Source organism: Rhamphochromis sp. 'chilingali' (genome assembly GCF_963969265.1).
Source record: "Rhamphochromis sp. 'chilingali' genome assembly, chromosome: 18".
Classification (NCBI taxonomy): Eukaryota; Metazoa; Chordata; class Actinopteri; order Cichliformes; family Cichlidae; genus Rhamphochromis; species Rhamphochromis sp. 'chilingali'.
In genome coordinates this window covers 30445696-30473198 of record NC_137945.1, presented here as the reverse complement: position 1 = coordinate 30473198, position 27503 = coordinate 30445696, and the positions used below count along the sequence as shown (strand labels likewise).

The window sequence follows — 27503 nt, the reverse complement described above, 5'->3', positions numbered from 1 at the left end:
GCGGTTCGCCACGGCGACACGGTGTGTCGTAGTGAGAGATGACGTGATCAGGAAAAAAAGCTGTCCGTTACCGGGAGGAAGAGGGCAAGCGTCCTGCTCAGGACAGGTAAAGATGACGGGATGATTTACTTAAGAGCGGGAGAAAGAATAGCGATTACTGTTCAGTGATCAGTGACTGAAGCCATGAGCAGTTTGTTATCGATGATAAGAGAGACGGCGCGAAGGAGCATCATTAGTACTTCATCACACTGCAGCTCAGGGTGTGTGTTTGTTTCCTGCTGCAGGACCACAAAGACTCAAACACGCCGGGACAGTCTCGTCCACCGGAAAAACCGCCGTAGGATATAAAAAATCTTTTTATATGAAATTACACCAGTAATTGATCCAGAATGAATGTGATATATTAACCAAACCCGGTTTAGGCTCTGTGTCTGTGGGTCTGTGGATGCTGGCAGCAGATTCGATGAATCAGCTGATATTGTGAAAATCTGTCACTTTATTAGGTACACCGGTCTGTGTAAACTATTCGAATTTAGTGCAACAGCTCTGCTATAAATGTGACCTCTAATGAACCCAGTAAACTAAATGATGTATTTATTTGCGAGGTCATGGTTAATGACTGTGTTGGACTGAAGTGCTTTTTAAAAAAAAATCTCTTCTCTTTGTGTCAGGGACCAACGTCAATATTAAAGACAGCTGTCACCATACAATAGCTGCTACACCCCCAACTCTGCAATTTAGATAAGGTGTGCAGGTATGCATTATAAAGTAAATCATTATACTCGAGACTGTTTAGTTTTTCTAATGTGTCATGGGGAATGAGCCTTGCTCATTAGCTTCAGAAACTATTTTATTTATTAACTAATGTTACTTAGTTATGGCTGTAAAGTTTTATCATGATATTCAGGTAAATTTGATGTAATGATATTTTTGATAATATAGAAAAAGAAAAACTGAAACATGTCTTATCAGTGAGTGCAGGCAGCAGGATCAGTGCAAACAAAAAGAAGGGCATTTTCTGTCTTTTCCAATAAGTTCACTGATGACAGACTACCTAACTCGATGAGTAAATTTGTCAGGATGCAGGTGCAATAAAGCGCAGGTCAAATGTAAGCACTAAAATATCCCAGGTGCTGGAAAATTTAAGTAAAAGTGTACCATAACTATTTTAACACATTAACAATACATAAAGTAACTTAACTCTTCAGAAACTGAAGAATATTTTCTACCTGAGATGTTGCATCTAGGTTTATTTTCTTTTTAAACGGTTACTTAAAAACCACCTTTCCCACCATGTTACCTTGTTCTTGCATAGTATTTTTAGACCAACCCCTTTTTTTTGGTGGGTGGCTGTCATGTACTGACCCTGATCGCTGGTTGCTTCAGTCTCCATGCCAAAGTACCCTTGGGCACGATACTGAACCTTAAGGTGCTCTCTTATGTAGATGAAGTATAGAGAAAAGTGCAGAAAAGCTTTGTATGAAAAACATTACTAACATGACCTTTTTACCTTGAGACCTGCTGCTCTTGGTCTCAGACATGTTTGGGCTTATGTCATTGTTGTGGGCAATGTTTTGCATAACTAATGCAAAACTAACAAGCACCTCTGATTGTAAGGCGATAGGAGGCAACCTCTCAGCTGCAGCCTGACTGACAGACTGCACTCACTCTCAGAGAGACTGTTGAAGGTTTGGAAACAACTGCTATGTAATTTGTAAATGCAGACAGATTTCCAACATGTTTTCATTAGACCGAATGAGTCTTTGTCATTTAGCACAACTCGAATTGAGTCAACTCAAATCAATTTACTGACCTTCCAACTAGTAGATGACTCACTATCATCTAATCCACAGCCTCCCAAAGATCCCTGAGGTAGTTAAACAACTCCTTAGTGGCAGTGCCTGTGGTTGGATGAGATTTCGTCCTGAGTTTTTCAAAGGTGGCCTCAGGATCTCATCTCTGTTTTTTGCCAATGATGTGGTTTTGTTGGCTTCATCAAGCAATAACCTCCAGCTTGCACTTGGGTCATTTGCATCTAAATTAGAAGTGACTTGGGTGATTATTAGGGAGAAGTCTTTGGCAAGGTTTCTCAGTTGGAAAAGGGTAGAGAAGTTTGGCTACGAGTGTGGGGAGATTTGAGTGGCAGATGACAGAAGACTGACGCGCAGTGGTGCAGACTCTGTATCTGTTTGTTGTGGTGAAGAGCAAGCTAGGTACAAAAGTGAGACTGTCAATTTACCCATTGATTTACATTCTTACTCTCAACAAGCTCTGTGTAGTAATCGAAATAATGAGAAGGGCTGAAAGAGTGCCTGGGCTCAGGATTAGAGGTAACGTGAGGAGCTTGGTCATTTGGGAGCTGCTTCCCAGATAAACAGCAGAAAGCGAATATGTGAACATATTAAATGACGAGTACTTGGAGCTAGCTTTATATACTCACTCAATGTTCAGACTGTCCTTATGCATGTGTGGTAATATTCACAAATGATCCAAAGTAGTTGGTGCATCATTGCACAAACTGATGCATTTCTGTCTAGCTTCAGAAATGTTTATCATTGTATTTAATTAATACTCACGTTTTAATACATGCTGCCGTTCATTTCTGATGGACTTTGATGTATTCTTGCACCTGCCACTGATCACAACATTTCTAATGTCCAAGTATTTGCACATCATCGGGGGCCAAATGTTTTGACCATGGGACAAAGTTAGTTTTTCATGTAATTACATTCAAATATTATTTTCTACATTTGTGTGATATAGTGAAGAGGATCCACAAGGACTTCACAAGATGCAAAAACAGACATTTTGTTTAGAAACTGATTCCATGAGCCAAATTTAATATCAAAACATTGAAATAGAAACTAAAAAAAATTCTGTGTCACAAAAAAGGCGCTTATGAAATAAGAGGCCAAAAGGGCAGGAGCTTGAGCAGTGCCTGCTCCCAGTGCAGAATACAGAGTACCTACAGGAAACATGATGTGTGTAATTTCTGTTATCGTACTGAAGAACAACTTGACCCTGAACAGTTCAGTAATAACCTCAATCCAGTCTGAACTAATTCTGGTTTAGTTTGGTTCAAGTTATTATTAAGTTTGAATATTGATTTAGGACACAGTTTCATGCACTCTGTGCAAGCCAGTTAACACAGTAATTTTATGGACTCTATGGATGTGATAAAAGCAATGAATAAAAAAAAACAACAACATCATCGCCATTGTCTGTCAGACTCCAAACCACATTACATCAGCTTGTATTTTAGCCTTAATCCCTCCCTCCGCTCCCTCATGTTGCCATGGCAAACCATCACCTGACAGCTGGATGGGGGTCAGGCTGTTCAGTTTGATGAGACAGAATAATCGGGTATTATTCAATCAAATTCAAACTTTGTGTTTGAATCAGGTTTACTTGTTTCTCTTGTGACTGTAAATAAAATATCTTTGGTGAAAACACTGACTGGTTATCCTACATCACCAATATTTGAACTTGTGACGTTTTGATGCTTTATTGTTAAAGTGTGAAAATACTGCTAAATGCAGTGTGTCACATACACAGCTTATCATTTACCTTTTTTAAAAAAAAATTGAGCCAGCAGTTATTTGGTCCTTTTCTACTCCTTTCAACCACATTATAATGTTTATTACTACTATATCTGAACCCAGCGTTTATGTGACATTCAGACAGTGTTTTCTCGTGCTTTAACACCACAAAACTCTATGGTAACCATGTTATTAATATATGGCAGGTGACTCACCATGACGACAGAGCTAGGTGAAGCCCAGCCCACAGAGGCGGAGTCTTTCCCTGAAGCTGCCAACCACTCCACACCGAAACAGGTAAAAACACAAAGGATAGAAGGATCAGTAAACATCATGAGATCAATACTGCTGTGACATCACTTCCTGCTTCCTTAGGGTGAGAAGGGTGGGGTGTCCCAAGCTCAGGGCTCCTTGGCAGAGGACTCAGCCAGTAACCTGTCGTCAAGCAGCTGGATTGCTCGCTCTCCCGCTAGAAACCCACTGAGCTTTAGAACAATGCAGGCCAGAGTGACCCTGCTAGATGGCTCCATGTTCACCTGCACCGTGGAGGTGAGATGGCTTGTTCGTGTAAAGGGGCATGGAGATGAGGAAAGAGTGAAGACAGATGGAGTACCGATAAAAGATATAAATCACAACAGAAATAACAATCAGGAGGGAGAGAGCCCAAAATGACAAACAGTAAAATCACTGACCTATTTCTGTCTGTGCTTAGAAACGAGCTCGAGGTCTGCAGCTGTTTGAGAAGGTTTGTGAACACATAAACCTGCTAGAGAGAGACTACTTCGCTTTGTCCTTCAGAGATGCTGACAATAACAAGGTACCTGTCCACCCGTCCATCTGTTTACTGTCTTCCACCTGTCTTTCTAACCTCTGACCTTTTCATTGCAGAACTGGTTGGATCCAGGAAAGGAGATGAAGAAGCAGGTCAGAGGTCAGTATGGTCCCACAGCAAGTTGGGCAGGTTAACCCTGTGTGTTATACAACTCATCGCTGTGTGTCTCACAGGTGTTCCCTGGAACTTCTCTTTTAATGTGAAGTTTTACCCTCCTGATCCTGCACAGCTGTCTGAGGACATCACCAGGTAGGCTCACACACCTGTCAATCAAAGCTTTATAGTGCATGTCTCACTTGTTTCCATGTATGATGACGCTGATAATTTTTTCTGCCTTCAGGTACTTCCTGTGTCTCCAGCTCAGACAGGATATAGTTTCTGGTCGTCTTCCTTGTTCGTTTGCAACTCACACCATCCTCGGCTCCTACACAGTCCAATCAGAGCTTGGAGACTATGATCCCGGTACTCACTCTGCCCTATTATACTACTGTGACCTCTCTGTCCACATTTCTCTCTCACTCTGACCGCTCGTGCGTCTGTTTACATATTTCAGATGACTGTGGTGCAGACTACATCAGTGAATTGTGCTTTGCTCCGAATCAAACTAAAGAAATGGAAGAGAAGATCACAGAGCTGCACAAAACCTACAGGTTGTTCACCGCACATATTTTTTTCTAAACGGTGTCAATATTCAGAGCAGCAAAATTTTTTAAGTGTATGACTGTGTTTTTAGAGGAATGACTCCAGCTGAAGCAGAGATGCATTTCCTGGAAAATGTAAAGAAACTTTCCATGTATGGAGTCGACCTCCATCATGCAAAGGTAAAGACACTGTTGACAGTAAGCCCTGTTATTTAAAAAATAGCAACAACTTAGTTTCTACCCTAAATCATCACAATAGTGATCGGTTATCTATACCAAACCTGCATGTTTCCACCTGCACACAGATAAAATTGAGGCATTTTAAATACTTAGCAATATTGCAAGTCATAGATAATTCAGGCAGCTACCAGTTATTTAGTGTGACAAGGACTAGCTATGCATTATGAAGCATTTACAAATGAAATGGAACGACTCCAGCAGTTCATAAATACACAGGTGTCAACATTATATTCTTAATAGATGTTGTAGTGATACAGCAATTCATGATTAGTTCAGGTCTTTAGAAAGCATTTTCTTAAAGGGTGAGGCTGTCACGAGGGCGGCCCGACGTCCTCTAGTCCTCACTGCCCGGTACCATGGAGACTGGCATTTCCCACAGAATACCAGAACTGGCAGGGCCACCGCTGGTATTAGCTTTTCACAGATGAGAGCTGGTTCGTCCTGAGCTTATGTGACAGAATTTGATTTTCCTGGTGTCTTTGAATTCAGGCCTCTGCAGGCTGATCCTTTCATTCCCAACACATTACCCAGGCCTTATCAGTAACTGACAACCAGCATGCTTTATTTTTTATATTGAGATTTGATATGTTTTCAAAGTGGTTATTTAATGTTTTAAGCAGTGTAAAATCAGCTGATTCCCAGGTCAGGTGCAAAGCACTTATTGATTTCACTGAACAAAACATGTATATGTGAAAGAAAATGACAGATTTAACTACTGGTAGCCAAGCTAGGATCCAGAGGCTTCGACCGTTAATTTTAACTGATGTCAGTTGTCAGATTCGACTAGATTGAAGCGCTGTTCGTCTTCCTTATCCTGACCCCACGATTATTAAATGTGCTCAGACTGTGTTCGTCCTTGAATGAACATATGAAAGCACACAGTGTGTTTTGGTTTCTGGACCCAACAATCTGATCAATATGGATGGCCCAGTTCCTGTCAAGAGTCAATTACATGTGAGTGTGTTTGTATGCATGTGTGTGCATATTTGTTGACAGTAATGGTTTTTCCATCAAGGCTGTTTTCCACTGATTCACTGTGTATGAAACACACATCACAGAATGACATTTTTGAAGAATGGATGTCATTCTCTGCATTTTGTGTCATTTTGCCGTGTGTGTGCGTGTGTGTTACCATTTAGTGCAGCTACAGTTTTGGAGGATTTTGGAGATGACCTCTATGTCCAGTTGATGGAGGAATCTAACCAGTATATTGATTCAAACTGAATTCAAACAGCCAGAGCAATGACAGGAGAAAATTCCCACAGCTAGCAGTTCAATATTCAGGCCACAGAGTAATCACTTTGCCGCACTTGTCTGGAATTATACCACGTTTATCTGCTAGTGCCATCCCTCCACATTTCTTCAGATTAACTCTCTGTTAAAAAAAAAAAAAGTCACACCACAGTGCAGGAAATGTGAGTGTACAATCCCCATGATGACATATGCTCCTCTTAGCTCTCCATTTAGCTCCAGCTTTTGTCTCCTCCATAGCTCCTTTGGGACAACAGGCCTTGCTCCAGGCAGAACAACTGTCGGCCTGTGCAGATTTTTCATCACTTTGTATGTGTAAAGGAAAAACACAAGCCAACTTCATATGAAAACAAAAAAAAAAAAAAAACCAGGTGCTTGAGCTGTAATATCCTCACCATGTTACCAGAAAAAAAAAAAAAACTTATGACATTCCCTTTCTTTCAGCAGTTTATACTTGTTGTGCTATAGAGGAAAATGCCATTAAATGTAATTAATTCCAATTATATAATGACTATGTTTTCATCTTATTGTTACTTTTTGTCACCCCAATTTTCTCGTTTTTGCCTTTGATTTTTTATGCCACCTTTACCATGATTCATCCTATTTCCCACGGAGTTTGTGCTTTGCTGAGGCAAAGCTCAAATCCTGCAATCACAGAATTGTTGATCATGGTTTCCAGGATTTATTATAAGACACGAGCATGTGCACTTATCTTGGATGATTGAATCCATCTCGACTTACTTAGTTCTCCTGAGTCATTCATACATCAATCCATTTTCATAGTTGCTTATCTATTTCAGGATTGCAGAGGGGCTGGGACCTATTCCACTCAATGGGTGTCCAGCCAATCTTGATGCAAGAACAACAGGCCTTTTTTCCCCTTGACTTTACCACTTTACCATTTACATTATTTTATTTTATTTTTTACATGTTTCTTTGATATAATGGAGAACGATAGCAAGGATCTCATATGTTGCAAACACTTATAGGAAAATAAATAAAAATTTAGTAGCCAATGACTGCTAAACACTGACACTGCCTAATATTGCATAGAAGTAAAGGCAGAGCATCTGAACAAGAGCACACTTCTGAAGCTGAGGGTGGAGAATTAGTGGATTCAAATATGAAGATGAGGCAAAAAACTGCAAAATGACTGGACATACTGGCCAAGGTCTATGGCTCAAATGTATCTGTGTACACAAACATTCAAAGAATCTTCTCAGAGAGTTTTAGTCTATACATTTCTAAAAAAAACTTAAGAAAACTCTCCCAGTAACTCTACTTGAGGCGACTCTTGTTGTGATTTGGCGCTATATAAATAAAATTGAATTGAATTGAATTGAATTGTGGAAGGGCCTTTAGGCTTAGTACGTTGTTTGGTAAGTTAAGTAAGAAATTGTGTGACTGGTTGTTAATAAAATCGTGTTGCAGACTGGATGTGAATTTGCACAGAAGTCCATGCACATGCTGATAATTCATTTTACCTTTTTGCTGTATTCAGTTATTAACCATTTGACAAACAGAGAGAACCACTTTTTTCTCCAGCAAGGCTGCAACGTCTGTGAATTCTCTTTTGTTAATTTATAACGTGTAAAATGAAATGACGTGCTTCACAAAATCAGAATTTTGCGGGCTGTAAGAGACAAAGTCGTCACTCCCGCGCTGTTGTATTTTTCCAGTTGTTAAATATCATTGAAGTCATTACTTAAATCTTTGCTGCCGTGGTGTTATTATGCTCCGTAGGAGATAGGTGCACCTGTCTAAGATATCCTGTTTGATGGAAACATGCTATAAGTGGCGCATGTACATGTGATCAGTGAGCAGCTTCATTTAAACAAAGAGCACCACAAAGATGAAGAAACTTGCTTGCACTGAATGACAGTAAGCTAAACACTGATGGTTAGCGCTTGCAGGGACGGTAGCATTACCCTTTAATGTTTTTATGTACAATGGTGTTGTAATGGTATAAAACTGGTATAACTTTAGACCAGCTGTTCTGTTGTTGCTCGGTTTTTTGGTTTGTTTGTTTTTTTATTTGTTTGTCATCTGTCTGTCTGTCTGAATGGAGTAGATGATAGGAAGCGGCTTTGTTTGCCTGTCTTCAGCTAAGTCAGAGGTAAGACTCTTTCCTGTGTGTAGGCGTGTTTATATGTGGTTGTATTTTAAATGTGTATGTGTGTGTTAATCCAAACATTTCCATCTGGATGTTACTGTTTTTGTGTAGAGTTAGTTATTCATAAACAGCTCCTGACTTCACAGTAAGCCTTAAATCCACCCCCATGCTCCCATTTTAAGCATCAAGTAGTGCTGATTAAAAGATGCAACTGAGAAAACTGAGGCTGCTTGTCTAATGTAACACTTGATATTCTGATTCTCTCAGAGCTGTAATCACAGTTTAAATCTCTCATGTGTCCAGATAGAACTGCAGTCTAAAGAAGTTTTGAGCGATATAGTTTCAACAGAAACTGAGAACCGCAGATTTCAACAGCTCAACTCAGATTCAGACCTGCACCGAAAAGGAAAATAACAGCGGCTTCATAAGAACCTCTAAAAACATTGAAAAAACCAAATAAGCAAATTTTCTAAGCTTTGTTTTTTTTTTTTAAATCAAACTGGTGATGCTGCATCTTCATGTAATACAGACTGCTGGAATTGACTTAGAAAGATGTTTAGCTACTGCTTCAAATAGCTTCCCAAATAAGCACGATTCATTTCTCCCAAAAGTGTTATTTCAATCCCAATTTAAGTGCCCGAAAATATTTTAAAACCCTTTCTTGGTTTTAGGAGCCATCTACAATGATAAACATGACTGGAGAGTTCTGTGTTAGCTTGGGTGTTTTTGTGTATTTGTGCAGGACTCAGAGGGTGTGGCCATTATGCTGGGTGTGTGCAATAGTGGTCTGCTGGTCTACAGAGATAGACTGAGGATCAACAGGTTCTCGTGGCCAAAGATCCTGAAGATTTCGTACAAAAGAAACAACTTCTACATCAAGATCCGACCAGGAGAGGTAAGAACACACATTGATGACTGGCCACAAGGTGGCTTTATTTCACTCACTGTTAAACAGAGTATTATGATACATCTATGTTGATATATCTATGTTACACTGACCCTTATGCTATACTTCAGCAGCGTAATGTTTCTGTAATGTTACTTAGTCCCTGCAAAATGCTCAAGCATAGTTTGACCACTGAATGAGAAGCCATTTCATATCCAGGTGTAGACTGTTTCCTCATTATTTTACAACAGTTTTCTAAAATAAATGGTCTTGAGTTGATAGCATTTGGTTACGTCTCATAATTAGCAAAAAACATAAACATAATAATTTGAGTGTTTTGAAAGGCGCTTTCAAATAAAACTTATTATTATTATTAATGAGCAAAAAACATAATTTTCAAAGATTGAAAAAATTCAGGGAGTGGCAAAATAAACATGCTGCGTATTCCTGCTTAAAAAGAATTAGGTCATTCATAAACTTCTCTAGTGCTGTGTCTGTATTACAGTGGACTCTAAATCCTGAGTGAAACTGTTTGCACAGTGCGCAATGTGGGAGTCACTTTTAACCTGGTTACAAATAAACAAGTGTGGCTGAGCTGCTCATCCTATTGCTAAGCACAGACACACTTCAAAGAAAACTTGTTTACATTGCTTGTATCAGCTTATTGGTTTGTCACCATAGGTGAACACTGGAACGTAGATCAACCAGTAAATCAAAAGTTTTGATTTAACCTCCTAAGACCTGAACTTTTCCACAGCATGCATTTTTAATTTCTCTTTGATATTTGGGCATATTGAGGCCCGATGAATGCAAAAACAAAGAATTACCAGCTTTTTTTTTTTTTTACCTTATTTTTGTTTTTAAGAAAAATAAGAGCCACATATGAGGATATTCGTTTAAAATTTTGATAGAACAGTAGCAGTATAATGTCCTCGTAAAAGGATATCAGGCCCTTGCAGAGCAAAATTGAGTATTTTGGTCTAAATAACCCAAAATGTGATGTCCACATATGTGGACGCCAGGTCACACACCACAACAGCAGATTAGAGTGTTCACATTACTGCAGATCCTTCTGTCTGTCCATCAGCCACTGCTGAACTCCCGTGCACACTTGAGTAAGGTCAAGAGCTGGTCCACACCCATTGCTCTTAATCACTACAACTGATGGACGGACACTCCTCCCTGAGACCCTGGCACAGATTATTCCAGGGAGACTAAGACGTATGATCCCCTGAAATTTGGAACACATTCTCTGGGCCTCTTTCCTGAAAAGAGGAACCCCGCCTCCAGTCTCCCCGTCCAGAGTTACTGCTCCAGACCTGCAAGAATGTTGTAGAGGCTTGTAAACCAGAAACACCCCACCTTATTCAGACATCACATTCAAAATGTGTCTGAATTTAGTTTAGTGATATTGGTATAGGATGTGCGAGAGTGACACCTACTGATGGGTTTATTTTAAAGCTAAGATGTTGATAAATAATCTGTCTCTCCCCGTCTTCAGTTCGAGCAGTTTGAGTCCACCATTGGTTTTAAGCTGTTCAACCATAGAGCTGCTAAGAGACTCTGGAAGGTGTGTGTGGAACATCACTCCTTTTTCAGGTCAGTCAAGATCATGTCACAACGTGTGGTTTGTTTCAGAAATCATGCGATCAGTTTTGTGACAGCCATCTTTTGTCTCCTTACTTCTCTCTGGTCTGCCCTCCACCCTGTCTGTGTGCTTGTTTTTCAAATTCTCCTCATCTCATCTCCCCTTGCTCATCTCCATCTTATTCTCTTCCCTGTGTGTCTCTCCTCTCTCAGGCTATTATCACCAGAAGAAACTCCTAAGAAGTTCCTGACTCTGGGTTCAAAGTTTCGTTACAGCGGTCGGACTCAGATTCAGAGTCGCAGAGCCAGTGCTCAGATATCCAGACCAGCACCGCATTTCCCACGATGTATCAGCAAGAGGAGCATGTTGAGCCGCAGTTTAGATGGAGGTACTCGTGAATTCTGCATCAGTTATGTTTCCCAGAGTGCTAACAGGGTTAATATGGGTTATTAGTATTGCGCATTGTAAACAGTTTGCAATGAGAGAACTGGTCACTATAGCTCTAGCTGTATCATACTGGTCCAAGTAGTAATACTAGTGGCAATAGTGCATCCAACTGTACCAAGTTTGGAAGTCAAATTTTTCCTTGTATTTACTGGAATATTCCGAGTACTAGACCTGTACTACAAAGGAGGAATGGGGAATTTGAACTATGAGTTTGTTTTTCTTTCCAAGGCCAACTAGGTCAGTCCATATTTTTTAATGTTGTACCAACATTGTCCATTTATATGAATATGGTACTCTTAAGGGGCGATCGTGGCTCAAGAGTTGGGAGTTCGCCTTGTAATCGGAAGGTTGCCGGTTCGAGCCCCGGCTTGGACAGTCTCGGTCGTTGTGTCCTTGGGCAAGACACTTCACCCGTTGCCTACTGGTGGTGGTCAGAGGGCCCGGTGGCGCCAGTGTCCGGCAGCCTCGCCTCTGTCAGTGCTCCCCAGGGTGGCTGTGGCTACATTGTAGCTTGCCATCACCAGTGTGTGAATGTGTGTGTGAATGGGTGGATGACAGGTTGTGTAAAGCGCTTTGGGGTCCTTAGGGACTAGAAAGCGCTATACAAATACAGGCCATTTACCATATGAATATGGTACTCGCTGTTTTATAAGTATTAATTGTAATCTTGGTTACTGGATTTTTGTGAAGCCACATAACAAAAACATATGGATATGTTTTTGTGTTAGCTAGCTCAGCAAAGTCAAAATGACTTGAGCAGTATTATCAAAGTTCTGTGTGGAGTAGTATGCACTGTGCTGACAGCTGGTTAAGTAACTGAACCAAGGTTTGTGTCTATGTTTTCTATGTGTGTATGCTCCATGTCATTCTTTCTTTCCAATTGTCGCACAAATGCAGTGAGCCACAGTCAAATTTCACCATGTGAACACATCCTTTGCTCAATCCAGTAGCAAACTGCTCATGACCAGCACAAGTCATTTGGAATAATGGGTTTCATTGTTGCATTGTATTGTGAGTTTGTCTTCTCTCTACCATAAACTCTGTTTTATGCTTACTACCTATACTTTTCCCCCCTCTTAACTTTCCCCTTACCTCACAACTGTTTGTGACAAATGGCTGCCCTTCCTGGTTCGGACAGTTAAAAGGGAGTTCGTCCTCCACACTGTCACCAAGTACTTGCTCACATAGGATTGTCTGTTCTTTGGAGTTTTCTCTCCAGTATTGTGGGACATTGAGTCAACAGCTGCTGTGAATTGGCGCTCTTTCAATCAGACTGAAATGAATTATATGAAGAAGACTGTTAGGTACTGGCTCTATGCCTACTGCATAATTTTAAGTGTAATTTGTATGTACAGTCCAGGAGAAAATCTTTTTTGCTTTTTTTTGGTTTAAATGGGGGTATATTATTGTATTTATATCCTGTTTTTGTTTCCTATATACTCCCAACAACAACAAAAAAAGAGCCATTATAAACCTGCATAAAGATAAACTTGTTCAGCATAGGTTACTCTACAGTTCTAGCCAGGTTGAAAACAAGCAACCATCCTGATGCTAAGAACTCTGACTCTAGGTTTAGCATACCTCACTAACCCATTAGCCTTATGTTTAGGTTCAGCACTGACTGATTAGTTCATTCTTCCTCAGTATTTGACCAGTTTGTGATTGGTTCTCAGCTTCACAGACTGGACCTACCTCCTCTCCGATTGTCTCTCAAGCCATCACAGCTTCCCCAAAAGTCAATGGTGGCACTCACACAGGTAGTGCTCAATACTGCAGTTGCACTGCTACTGGCTGCTGTGGTACTGCTCTGTGACTGGGCTCCGATCGCTTTATTCAGCTTGTTCAGGAATGCCGTGTACTTGGTTACTCTGCTTCACTCCGATACACCTGATAACAGCTGTACATTTCTGTTCTTTCTGCTCACATGCCCTCAGACTTGCATCCTGTTTTCAGCAGAATGCAAGACTATTACATGTTTGTCACATGTAAGGTTAAACAACCACATCGCTCAAATAAACCTGTTGCCAATATTTTGATGTCCAGATAATTATCTGACAGAATTTATCAGTCTCAGTGCACGGTTATGTTGACACTAGTTATTAGCCCCATTAACCACACAGCTAACAGAGCTCAATGAGCCATGATATTCAAAATAATATGCGGTCATGGCTTGGTGGTGGTTCTGAATGCTGATTGGCCCAGGCTACTGTGCATGCACCCTGAGCTGTTAATTGGCTGAGTGTGCCATTACTCTGACAGAGAAGTCGTGATGCTTTGCTGCTGATGAGAACAAACACAGCTTGAATGAGCATCATAGTGGTTGCTGTCTTTACTGTTGTACCTGTTGATGTTATTGTGATGACATTAGGGCTGGTGCACTTCTGTGTGTGTATATAGATATGGGTTCTGGGCTGTATGGAGCATCTAAAGCCATCGCCATCAGTGACCTCATCACAACAGTAACACCTGAGACGAGAATGGAAGAGAGCAGTGAAGTTCAAGGTAAGAAACAATGTCTGTGGTTGATCTTGAACCAGATACTTAATATGTCAAATTATCTAAGACCTTGCACAAACTTCTCTTTTTTTCCTATGTCACCCTAGTTGAGGAGGTGCAGGAAGTGGAGAATGTGAATGAAATGGAGCAAGAGGAAGAGGAAGAGGAAAACAAAGAAACAGAGATTTCACAGCAGAGTACTCTCACTCCTCAGAAAATAGACACCAAAGTAATTGTCTCACCTGTCAACCCAATCTGACCAGTTTTCTATTGCTGTGTGAAAAACTAGATTTTGGGCCCCATGTTTGATGTTGTGCTGTGTGGCAGGTAGGGTGTAGGACCCACCTACACCCCGATCCACCTTAAACACAGCTTTAATCCTGGGAAAACAAATTCTTCATGGGAAATAATCTTTACAAAATAAACCAAAACCTTCAAACACTAAACTGGGGACAGGAACTTAGAAACTGGGAAACAAACAGAAACACGAAACAATAATGTGAGTGCAACGCAACACAGGGCAAGGAAAACACAGGGCTTAAATACAGCTGGGAGAAATCAAACTTAACGAGGCAAGGGAAGCAAAACTAGACACACTGACATGAGACACGGACTTTCAAAGTAAAACAGGAAACACAACAGGCACAGACACTGAACAAAACCTACACTAAACTCTTAACCAGAATTAAACTGAAACATAGGATACAGAATAGTAGCAAAATCCAAGAAACTAAAAATGCTGGGTCAAAATCATCCAGAACCATGAAACCATGAAGGCCCACAAACATTTAAAATGGTGTGTTAACCCCATACAGGTGCCATCCTTCTCATTAAATCAAGTTTGTGTTACTCCCAGCAGCTGGTAAAATCAGAAAAATACATATAATACAAACGTAATAATAATCTGACATTCCTACTGAAGTTCTCTATGTGCTCAACTTTATATTTAGTTTTTACAAAAGTAGATGTTTTTACCATTTGAATCCTCGGTTAAAGAGCAGCTTGCAGGCAAAAGATTCTCTTTATTTGCATATAATATTTGTTAGGAATCAGTTTGGAAGTGAACACATGCATTTTACATGGTTTGCAAGAGAGTTATTTGGTGGTTTGTGCAGGGGAAGAAAGGACTTTCTTTCAGTCATGAAAGAAATACATGCGCGGTTAATTTAAGTTCCTGGATGTAAGAAGCCTTGATTAGAATTTAGAAGCCAGAACTGTATGATACTAATAGCTGGTGTAGTTCTTTCACTAGTGTCATGGGTGGGTGAGAGACACAGTTTAACAAAAACCCATTTCCTATTGCTGATATCGACCTCATCAGCTACTCTCTCTCCTGTTGCAGTCAAGCTGATTTTAGAGGTGGACAGAAACTCTGCTACAAAAACAACTTTAAAAGGATTATTTCAATATGTGCATTTTTGCCTCATTGCTTAATTTTCCCTCTGAGGTCCCAAACCTGCAAGTTGCTCTTTGAAACTATTTCAGATCCTACCACACTTCATTTCACAGCAGAAGGCGAACTAACTGGTTTTGATCTGGAGGTTATATTTGCACTGATAATTCAACTTAAACGTTTTTGGGTTTTTTTGCTTACTTACTTTTTCTTGTTCAGACTGAGCTAACTGATACTGCTGTGGACGAAGACCTGACAGCTACTGAGGTACACATCTGTGATCGTATGGTTAATAATTCCATTGTGGAAAGACTTGTTAACATAACCTGTCTCTCTGCCTACCTATCTATCTGACAGTCTGACCAAGATGAAGATTTGAAAACTCAGGTAACACCTGAACTATTTTTTCTTCATATGTGTTGATCCCTCTTCTGTCCTCACTGATGTCTTCTGTCTCATCTTACACCCCCCCCCCCCCCCCCCTCTCTGCCCTGTCTTTAGGGTAGTCCTGAGGAGATGCAGAAACCTCAGAGCACCATCAGCGCCCTCAGACGCTCCTTTTTAGAGGGAGGAGAAGGAGAAGGAGGAGGAATGACAGAGTGGGAGAAGCGTCTGGCCTCGTCACCTCTCCGAAGGGTCGATGACTCCCCAATGATTGAACCTCTGGAGCCCGATGAGGTGAGACAGTCATGGATGGGTTATCTTGTGGCATTGGGTTCACAGACACCTGCAGTTGGTAAATGTTGTTTCAGTGCTGTGACTTGGAATTTTTTCCATTAATTGTGATGTAGTACATTGCCACAGTTTGTGGGTTGAATATTTACAATACACATCTTTGAAGTTAAACTGTTTTTTTTTTTCAGGTACCTTTTTTTTGGTAATGTGTGTGTAAAGCTGTGCTCACTTGCATAAAAGTGTTGCACTACAGGAGCCGGTGCCATTATCCCAATTTGCTGTTAGCATGTTGATAAGAAAACGAATCCCAATCTTATCTTTCAGATGTCGGGGTTGCAGACATTTAGACTGTCTCAATAGTTTTGAAAATTCTTCATGGGCCCAAGTTAACCAGCCCCGAGGAAAACCCCCAATAGCAGGAGGTGAAAATAGATCTACAGGTCACATGTCTATGTGCTTGTTGTTACCTCCTGTTGACAGTTATAAACGGGAAATATTGATCTGTATCTCAAAGCTGATTAATTTATGACCCTTACGATCAGTAGAAACTTCCTAGAAGTTTAGTTGCTCTTCAGCTCAACAACAGTAGAATTTAAGCTGAAACTGGTGGAACTTGAATAAAACCTCAATGTAATATCAAATAAACTTTGAATAAGCCTTGGTGAGAAAGATGGCGTTCAGTATCTTGCCCGTCAACATTCACACAGGCAGACAGAGCTGATCTGCATCTGTCTGGCTTCACCGCTGCTACTTTGAGTCATGAAACTGGGCCTTCCCACTGGATTTGTGTATTGTGTTACAGCCCAACCAGTTTCACTATAGTTTCAGAGAATGAAATTCTACTGTTTTATTAGTCTGTAATTTAGCACTAGTTAGCCAGTAGCACTCATGCCATTTACAGTATGTATGAAGCTTGTATTGTTTATATTATTTGTTTATAACACTACATCTAACCACTACATCCTCTCAACAAAACATAGTAACTTCTAGCAACAATCAAACAAAGGAAAAACAAAGAAATATGGCAGCAACCAAATCAGGTGTTATGCTTTAAAGTCCAAAATGACTGGATTATTGCTGTCATGATGGCTATATCTTTCTTTTGCGCTCAGGAAACTGGTCTCGTATGTCACATGATTTCTTGCTGAGTCTGTGCTTATTTAATATTGCTTACCTGTGCGCTCCAGGAGGGCGGGTTCATGACAAACCAAGCTCCTCCTCGGCCATTCAAAAAGAAGAGCTACACAGTGGGGCAGACTTACTGCACAGTCTCTGGCAGGGTTTTTACCATGACGATCATGGATGACAGCTCTGATGCTACCATGACAACAGCAAGTGTCAAACCCTGCCAACAAGTTCAACACATTTCACAGCTCACTGCTGACGATGACATCACAGAGGGACCGCTGATTGCCATCCCTGAGGTAAAGACTCCGACTTCACCTTCGGACCTGCCAGCTGTTGACAACAGACAAACGATTAGTGTGGCTGAAGGTCTCGACTTCTGTGGGGCCAGAGTCTCTGTGAAGTCCTTCCCTGCCACCCCTACATCCTCACTGGACAAGCTAAGCCCCATCTCTGGCAGGAAATCACCTTTCATGGCAGCAGTGGTATGCTGATTGGTTGGTTGGTGGTCAGCATGAAAACAAGCATGAAAACAACAACCTGGCAGCAAAATGTTAACCTCTGCAGCACTGACACAGGAAGCGTGGCTTAACACTGGCTCGTCTGAGCTAGTTCAAACTGAATGTCTTGAGCTCCAAAAGACTGTAGATATCTGAGGGACCAGAGTATCAGGAGACCAGGATCTCCACCTGGTGAACTAGGTCTCCTGGTGGTCTGAAAAGGAGATGCTGCAGAAAAGTTGATTTTCCATCAGAAAAAATTGATTACAGGATTTTAATCACAATTGATGCTGGATTAGATCATAATGGATGTTCTGCTCTGTTGTGACTGGTTGTTTTGCATCTTTTGTGGCATTAGCTGATTTCCACGTAATGTGTGTCTTAGACGGTCTTGTTGCTGACAGGTAGTTTTAAAAAACCAAAAGTTTTTCTTATTTAAAGATTACATGATTCCAGCAGGTTCATCTACCCATCTAAAAGAAATGTGCGACGGTGTCCTGATGCTGACAAATCTTCTAAATTATAAAACTTAAATGGAAAAGTGTGACTTGTTGATATTACTGTTTTTATAGTGCTTTCATCCTATTTCATTGTCTGCCATAGATGGTCAGTGAGTATGTAGCAATCAATCACAACAGAGCTTATCCAATCTAGTGGTGCTGGTCCTTCTCTGTTTTTGATTGGGTTTCCTTCTTCTCCAGGAAGCGGCACCTGTGAGCTGCAGTGTTCAGTTTAAACTCTGCCCAGCTTCTTGCTTCACCTCCTCCCAGAAACCATTTTGTGTCTTCTCCTTTGATCAAAATGGAAAACAGGAAGCTGATCTTTCAAGTTGTTTTCTTCTGTTTGTTGTTGTTTATTTATCCTTCGTGAGCTTGGGGGTGTGGCTTAACTCCATTTTACTGCTATTTTTCACTTCTGTTTTGGTTGGTTACTTTGACTTTGTAATGCTTTTTTACTTTGTTGGAAGCTGCTGCCTTTTTATTAACATTCCTGTCCATGCGAGGTGTAAGCAAAGAGACAGCAAGTCACAAATCCACCACAATGAGAGATTTCATAATAAGTTGTCTCAGTACTTCATGAGGCCTGTACCACAAAGCAGGATTAGAAGTTTAGCAAGGTAAATGCAAGTTTAACCTTGTCACCAAAGTGGCTCAGTTCCACTGGTGTTGCCATGGCACACTTTGATAAGAGAACCACTACTGATCAATTAATTCAGTTGGAACAAAAAAAGTATCCAACCCTGAGCCAAAGACACTTTTCTCTTAGAGCAAATTGGACTTATTCTTAAAGCAAACTTAGGGATTCTGAAGTTACCCGTAATCCTTTTATTTAAAAGTCAAAACTAATTGTTAATCCTGTAACGTTGTTGTTTAAGAAGCCTCATGAGGAGTGCTTAGAACTGAGGGGAGATGATGAAGACTGGAAGAGAAAGAACTAGTTAGGTGGGGATTGTCTTGTTTTTGTTTCATTGTTTATTAATGTAAATAATGATTGGACTGGTTGTTATGCAGCTCTTTTCTACTCTACCTGAGCACTCAAAGCACTTTGTACAACATCCCTCATTCACCCATTCACAACAGCATTTGTTTTTATGTATAAGTTCTAACATTTACATTTACCAATTCACACTTTAATGGATGAATAAGAGCAACTTGGTGTTAATAACTTACCCAAGGATATTTGCCACCAGCTTTTCAATTAATAGATGGCTTGCTCTACATCTGAGCTACACCACCCCAGTGTCTAGTTGACATTACAGTTTACTATATTGTGAACTTTCCCAAAGGGGTGGCTGTAGCTCAGGTGGTAGAGCAGGTAATCTACTGATCGGAAGGTTGGTGGTTCGATTCCTGGCTTCCCCTAGTGTGCATGCCAAAATCCTTGGGGAAAATACTAACCCCAAATTGCTCTCCGATGCATCCATCGGAGTGTGAGTGTGTGTGAATGTTACTTAGAAAGCACCTAGAAAAAAATGTGCTTGTGTAAAGCGCTTTGAGTGCTCAGAAGAGTAGAAAAGCACTATATAAGAACCAGTCTATTTACCAAATGAGCATCATTAAGAAATATAGATCTTCAGGACAAACTCTGTTTCATGTTCTTTTAAAGGAAATTTAATATTTTCTATAAGCCTTAATATAGCAACCACAAGTAAGCCAGTCTGTCAGTTTTCTTGCTGAAGCTTTTTGAATCAACTGAAGACTTTTAAAGGATGTTTTAAGAAATCCTGTTAATAATCAATTACAGTAGTCTAGCCTAAAAGACTGCCTAACATCACTCTGACACAGGATGTTTCTAATTTCAGAGATATTGACTACAGTATGCTCTAATCGCTGTAATGATATATTATGGTCTGCAGTATCAAATGCTGCACTGAGGTCTAGCAGGACAAGCACAGAGATGAGTCCACTGTCAGAGGCCACAAAAAGATCATTTTAACCTTCACTAAAGCTGTTTCTGTGCTGTGATGAGCTCTGAAACTGTAACTCTTCAAATAAAATTCCTCTGCATATGAGTTAGCTGTTTTACATGAGTTAAGGCTAAAGGAATACTTGGCTCAGCAGAGTTCTGACATTGTGTCAGCCTGGCTTCTAAAAGGGATTTCCAAAAGATTTAGGAATGTGTTTATGGGAATTTCTCACCATTATTCCAAAAGTGCATTTGTGAGGTCAGACACTGATGCTGGATGAGAAAGACTGTCTTGTAGTCTCCACTTTAATTCATGTTGTTCTGTCGTGTTGAGCTCAGGACTTTGTGCAGGCCGTTCAAGTCCCTCCACACCAAAATCACTCATCCATGGCTCTGTGAACCTTGCATTGTTTACTGGTTGTTACGGCCCTAGCAGGGCCTCCTCCTGAAGGTGCCTGTGTGGGCGTGTCTCCACCACACAAACAGTCACATACAAGCGGCCCTATACCACAACAAGTTACTTTAATCCAAAAAGTTCAGTAAATCAAGCATACTACTGACCAACCACAAAATGGAGAGCTATGGCCACACAATGATCACATTTAGGGTGATCATTGTGTGGCCAATCACACAATCATGCTGGAACAAGCCATCCAAAAACTGTTCCCATAAAGGTGGGAACATGAAATTGTCCAAAATGTCTGAAGAGTTACTTAAGAAGAGGGGTCGAGCCCAACACCTGAAAAACAACCCCACACCATAAACGCATCTGCCAAACGCCAAACTCAGACTCATCAGTTGAAATTGTCAGATGGAGAAGTGTGATTTGTAACTCCAGAGACCATGCACTTTACACCACTCCATCTGGTACTCTAGAGAGTCCATTAAGCTCTCTATGAACTGTTCTTGAGCTAATCTGAAGGCCACATAAAGTTTGGAAGTCTGTACTAGTTGTCTCTGCAGAGAGTTGGCGACCTCTGTGCACTATGAGAATCTCTGATTTTGCTTTAAAACAGAGTTGCTGTCATTGCCAGCTGCTTCCACCTTGTTATAATACCACTAACAGTGGTATTATAATTAACAAAGACATACTTGTACATTCTTACCCAAAGCTCCTCCATCAAGGTCCTCTCCTCCGGATGCATTTTGGAAACTGAGGCAGGAAGACAAGGAGGCTTTAGATAGGAAAATATCAACATAATTCAAGGCTATTTTAAATAAGCCCACCATGGCTCCACAGTGTCCCCTGCATGGCTGGAGTTTTATTTTGAGACTTTTAATTACAAGTTTCTTCTTTGTTTTCACTGTAACTGTTGTTTTTTGTGTGTTTGATATGTGCAGCCTAAACCTACATTTGATGATATGTCTCCTGAGCTGACAGCTCTGCTGAAATCAGCCAGAGAGCAACAAACCTTCAGAGAACACGACCTGCTCAAGGTGCCTTTTTCACTAGCTGTCTTCCTTGTTGTCCAGTTGTATTTTTGTCTGGCTCTCTTTAACTCCTCTTTCAGGTATTTTATTGCCTGCCTTCTGTGAGTTAATAAGTCTCTTTTCTCTGTGGATTTAATCTCAGTGTTCTTATGTATGAGAACCAGCACTGCATCTTGTCAAACCTACAATCAGTTCTCCTCACTGCAGCTTCGCTCAGCCAGTAAAAGAAATCCAGCATCCCATCTCAATGCTTTACAGTTTCAAAAGCTAGTCTCAGTCTCCAGGTTTGTGCATTCTGAGCAACAAATCATCTCAGCTTCTCAAGAACCCTCCATTGCCACAATTATTGGTCCGAGTTCTAACACTAAGGACATAAGCAGAGCATGGGTTCTCCTTGCCCCTTCACCAAAAGTACTGATCTGATTCATGTCCTCCAGGCTGTTATGACATCCCTGCAAGACATCCACACTCCCCTGCATCCTCTAGCAAGATCATAAAGAACAACCCTGATACCGATCTGCTCCATGACCCTGTAGCAGCTGCTTCACCCATCATACTCACCTCAGTGGTTTCTGGTTATTCTAAGCTGTCCTTTCATTTTCAAGGCTACATATTCACAAAAATATTATAAGTAAAATAAATTAATTTAAAATCCTCAGATCCTGAAGTGCACAGTTTAACTAGTTCGAGCTTAACACATAACTAGCACTGATTAAGAGTCTAATTATAAAGAATTCAAGAATACATTTTTCATCTCAGTGTTCACGTTCCAGCAAATGAATTAAAAGATCACCTGTTTGTAGCTCTTTTGATACGTGGACTATGACAAAGGTTTGTTGTTATTAGACCATGCATGACTTATTTTTATGTAAGAATTGTAATTGTGCTGTTAAAGACCATAAAATGGTCTCACAGCTCTGGGAAAGAAATACGTAAATTGAGGTGACAAGGTCACCAGGATTTGAACTGGTCTAAGATTTCTAGTGCATGTACCTGAAAGAACCTTCACCATGAGGTCGAGGTCACTAACATTCAAATTCATCTGAGACTTTTAGAAGATGGACCTATGTTGTAAATTTCAAAATCCTACATCGCCTCATTCTCTGATCTCACTTTCACAAACTTGTGTTTCCACACTGCAAACAACAACCCTGTTTAACAGGTCATCTTTTCCAGCTTGCCCATATTCAGATTTTTACTGCATCACACTTTAGTGTACAGTCCATCTCACTGATAAAATTAGCTGGCAGTGGCGCGTGGTTGTTCAAAACTAATATCAGAGGCACATAATTTAAATGTAAGCAAGTAAAGTCATGTGTGTCACTTACTCAGTCGAGGCTCCTCAGTACCCAATCTGCTGGTCACAGTTTCATTTGAAAAAGGTTTATGCACAGATTTAAAGTTCTGGTCCTTGCTGTTTTATAGCTGGTGAAATTCTACACACATATAGTGCTGTGGACATGTTTTGAGGGGTACTGGGGTAACTGGCAGGCAGTTGTTTACCAAACCTTCATCGTAGGCTTTCTGTTCTATTTCCTGGCCTTCAACAGCTTTCCGTCCTTTCTACACCATACTCCTTTCAGTTAGTTATGTCGATACTCTTTTCATATATTATGCCATAGCTAACCTGTTATGTCCATGTCATGCCATCTCCAGCACCACCAGCATTTGGACTCTGGTGGGGTCATTTCCATTTCCTACTCTATGAATAATCACCAAATATTGCTTAACCTCTGTATTTCGAGAAGGTCAGTTCAATTCAATTCACAAAGAACTGCCATTTACATCAGTCCTTCAAATCGGTTTGCAGCAGAATGACACACATGTGCAGCACTCTCATCAAGGAGACATCACTTGTTAAAATAATCACCTAATGTTCTGTGATTTCACTTCGTTTTTCAGACTTCAGAGAAGGTGGAGACAATAATGCTGGTGACAGAGCCACATGACGAGGACGAGGCAATGGTGGACCAGCAAAAGGTAGCAAAAGAAAGTCATGTGGGCATGCCCTTTAGTAATCTACCAGCCAACCCAGCAGGTGTTGACGATAGCACACAGCAATGGGCCTGTGACAGTTTTAATGATGGTCGGGCTAATAGTCCAACAAGTGATGATGATGATGATGATGATGATGATATTAGCTACGAGCCCAGCAGCCAGGCTAGCGATGACAATGCTAGTGAGATTAGTGAGGATGCCGTCAGTGTGCTGGTACAGGCAGCAGTGGAGGAGGCCATCGAAGCTGCAGTCAGAGAGACTCAGGCCCCCAACGCTAATGACACTAATCAGGATAACATTAACAACAAGATAGCAGTTAGCTTTTGTGAACAGGAGCAAGCTAGCTCTGTCCTGGACTCTCAAACACCTGGGACTCTGCATTACACTGACAACGAAGACTCAGACGACTCACAGGAAGATGAAGGAGGGTGGCAGTTTGAAGAAAACTCCCCTCCGCCCTCTTTACTCCATCCCACATCCAGGCACTTGGCCCATCAGATGCAACCATCTGCCCACAGGGATGACGATGAGTTCAAACCACTACAGGAGGTAACACCTGAGACACTTGCCCAAATGGCATCTGCGACTCCTATACTAGTTACCCTTGCCCCATTTCACCACCCTGAAACTGCACCTACCCCACCTGACCCAGTGACCTTTGGCCCATTTCTTCCTTAAAATCTAATCTACCCTCTGTTCACATGAATACATCGAAATATTATGTCAGTCAGACGAGAGTTTGATATATTTTCAAACTCTAGGCCGACTTTCCCGTTTTCCTAATTTTGCTTAAAACATAGATTGTATATCAGATGGGCATAGCTTCTGAGTCTTGAAAGGGAAGTCAATATGGAGACCAAGCAACATCTCATTCGACTGCAAAAGGTTTATGAGTGGTTTTAAAGAGGTTTGTGGGAAAACCTCCCTCGGCTCTCTTGCTTCTTAATGTTAGTAATTTTATTTATTCCTGGTGACTTTATGGGCTCAGTGGCTAGTTTGTGAAGACAAAATTCATTAATTTGTAAACTAGAGTATGACCATTGGCTAAGAACTAGACCCCCTTTTAGCTCAGCATTACCTGTTTCAGAATATTAAGATGATAAAGGCAAGAACACTCAGTTTGAGACCTCAGGATGTCTTAACCAGTGCTGGTGCTGGCTGTAAAGGGTTCAATTTTGCCTCTTTTAAGAGGCAACATTGATTAGGAAGATAAACACTCTGGGAATGAGGAAGACTAAGTGTTTAGTTTAAGAGGTCAGTTTGTACTATTTAATTAGGTGAAAAGAATTCAGAGGATTACTTTGAAGTGATGTAAAAGTTTACTGCGTAGTTTAATCAATCAAAAGATGTGTAGTTAATATGAGTAGTACCAGAAATAGATGGATACATAAATATTTTTCCCCAGACTGACATCCTGTGTTTTATCCTCAACATTTATTTTTCATCAGTACAAAAATGTGCTGGTATTTGGTTATTACTCTTCCTCATTGGCTGATGTTCATACTTGTTTCAGAGCCAAGTAGAATCTGATACTCCTGCTGGTCTGCTGCTGAGCTCACACAGCTACACTACCGAGACCTCCAACACCACTACCACCACTCACATCACCAAGGTAACACAGGACCAAGGTACCACCATAATACGCAAGATTTACATTACTGCCATGGCAATACCACCACACACCCATCAACAAAATGACATGATAACTATGGGAGCACTACTGCTACTACATGAGCCCCACACGTGTCACCATGGTAAAACCATAACCTAAGAAATCCCACTGCAAACCATGGTAATATTGTCATGGCTGAAAAGGTTTGTTGAAACTATTAAGGGTTTACAAACAGCATTAAAAAGCTGAGAAAAGGCATAGAAGACATATATGAAAGATAAAGACGCTTGACTGAATTCGGATGTTTCTCCCTTTTCTTCTTCAGATGGCAAAAGGGGGGATTTCTGAAACCAGAATAGAAAAGAGGATTGTGATTTCTGGAGATACAGAAGTTGACCACAACCAGGTAGCTTGAATGTTGTTGTTTCTGTAATGGTGTGTTCAAGGGATGAGGACAGAAGGGCTGTTAAAAAGTTAAAAAAAACGGCAAGCTTCATTCACTCATACACAGAGCATTTTATTTTATGCACTTTAAGCAATTAACCACAACATTTGCAACCAATTTGGAATCACCTAACATGCATGTCTTACACTGAACAAAAATATAAACGCAACACTTTTGTTTTTGCTCCGATTTTTCACGAGCTGAACTTAAAGATCTGAAACATTTTCTACATACACAAAGGACCCATTACTATCAAATATTGTTCACAAATCTGTCTAAATCTGTGTTAGTGAGAACTTCTCGTTTGCCGAGATAATCCATCCCACCTCACAGGTGTGGCATGTCAAGGTGCTGATTAGACAGCATGAATATCGTGTGCCTTAGACCAGCGGTCCCCAACCCCCGGGCCTCGGACTGGTACCGGTCCGTGAGTCGTTTGGTACCGGGCTGCGAGAGTTGAGGCTCAGGTGTGAAATGTATAGTTTTCAGGGTTTTTATCGGTTTTCAGTGTGATTTTGTTATCGTTTTTATCGTTAACTCTATTTTCCTTGGTCTTTTCACGTGTGTTATGAATAAATTTTCTTTTTTCTGGTACCGGTACTAGTTTTATTTTGTTGTATTTATCCACGACACCTTAATGAAAATATTGTCGGGCATAAACCGGTCCGTGGCGCAAAAAAGGTTGGAGACCGCTTCCTTAGACTGCCCACAATAAAAGGCCACTCTGAAATATGCAGTTTGATCACACAGCACAATGCTACAGAGCTACACTTTCCTAACATACTAAGCTATGCTAGCATGCACTTAACATCAGTCTGCTCTTTTCTTAACTAGCTTAGCATAGACATGATCAGAGTGATAATCTAAGAATAAAAATGTCTCCACACTGTAAATATCAGTCTCAGGGTCTGTTCTGAGAATAATGCCATGGAATCTTTGAACTACAGTGTGTCTCACTGCTCCTTCTGTCTCATTTTCAGGACTGAATCTGGACGCCCAAGGGGTTTAGTATAGAGTGCATTGCCAGAAACAAAACTGTTGGCTGCAGCATCCACCGAGCATGGATGAACTGAGGATTTGGACACACATTCATGCATGGACACACATATATACAGCATCGCCTGCCTATCTCACAGGGGGTGGAACCAATGGCTGAGTTAGCATTAGTTCGATAGTGTGACTAGATGAGTAGATTTAACTGAAAGTTTCACATGCAGCGCAGAGATGGGAGAGAAAGACGTGTTTCCATAGCAACAGACAACCTACACTGGACCTTCACTATGAATCAGCTTCTGAAGCATTTACTTATATAAGCCTTCCCCCACATCTCATTCCCCAACACTCTAAGGTGGGCATCTGATTGGCTAGCTGACTCAGGTGTGCTTGCTCCTCTATTGTTGGGAGACAGCAGCTTTTCAAAACATTTAGCCTGACATCTGAAAGATAGTGCTTCGAGCTTTACCTGTTGAGAAACTTGATGCGTACTATCACCAGCTGATCAAAACAGTTTCCTGTCTAACAAGAAAAAACAGCTAAAACTCTGCTTTGAATTTACCCATAATGCAATAGTAATGTGCCATTCGCTAAACCTTCCACGAAAATGACGATGAATCATTCATGTGTGTGTGTTTTTGATTTCTGTATCCATTTATTTATTAAATTACAAACTGATCACAGCCCCTGATTACCGACTACTTTCTCTGTTGCATTAGAGACTTCTGCTTCCCTGGTATCAAACTGACCATCACCTCTTTGTGAAAGTTTACCAACGTATAAGAGACAGACGTGTCCCAATTCAGCGGCTAAATCCTTCAAATGATACTGTATACAAATGATGCAGTCTCCATAGATCAGAAATGGTGAACCAAAGAAAGGTTTCCTATTG

The 27503-nt window shown here is 40.8% G+C and overlaps 1 protein-coding gene across 6 annotated transcripts; it reads left to right on the top strand.

The window, feature by feature from the left end:
- On the top strand, positions 1–27295 carry epb41l3a (erythrocyte membrane protein band 4.1-like 3a). 6 transcript variants are annotated; one of them, XM_080865415.1, is made up of 23 exons: positions 1–106; positions 3746–3836; positions 3915–4088; positions 4252–4356; positions 4428–4470; positions 4545–4620; positions 4712–4833; positions 4925–5021; positions 5105–5192; positions 8575–8619; positions 9359–9511; positions 11004–11101; positions 11303–11478; positions 13935–14039; positions 14141–14262; positions 15646–15693; positions 15784–15813; positions 15928–16104; positions 21474–21569; positions 23466–23543; positions 25075–25173; positions 25499–25579; positions 26599–27295. In XM_080865415.1, the coding sequence occupies exons 2-23, from the start codon at positions 3756–3758 to the stop codon at positions 26602–26604; spliced, it is 2100 nt and encodes a 699-aa protein (XP_080721541.1). In that variant the 5' UTR covers positions 1–106; positions 3746–3755; the 3' UTR covers positions 26605–27295. The 6 variants fall into 6 exon arrangements, with proteins under 6 accessions (XP_080721541.1, XP_080721545.1, XP_080721546.1 ...); XM_080865417.1 differs by lacking the exon at positions 1–106 and adding an exon at positions 118–260; XM_080865416.1 differs by lacking the exon at positions 1–106 and adding an exon at positions 210–337.
- Positions 27296–27503: the final 208 nt, after the last annotated feature.

Bases quoted from the DNA above. Each gene is read 5' to 3' on its own strand.
- epb41l3a (XM_080865415.1), top strand. From the start codon at position 3,756: ATGACGACAGAGCTAGGTGAAGCCCAGCCCACAGAGGCGGAGTCTTTC. The intron at 9,512-11,003 runs GTAAGAACACAC...CCCCGTCTTCAG, and splicing joins TCAAGATCCGACCAGGAGAG to TTCGAGCAGTTTGAGTCCAC. The intron at 14,040-14,140 runs GTAAGAAACAAT...ATGTCACCCTAG, and splicing joins AGAGAGCAGTGAAGTTCAAG to TTGAGGAGGTGCAGGAAGTG.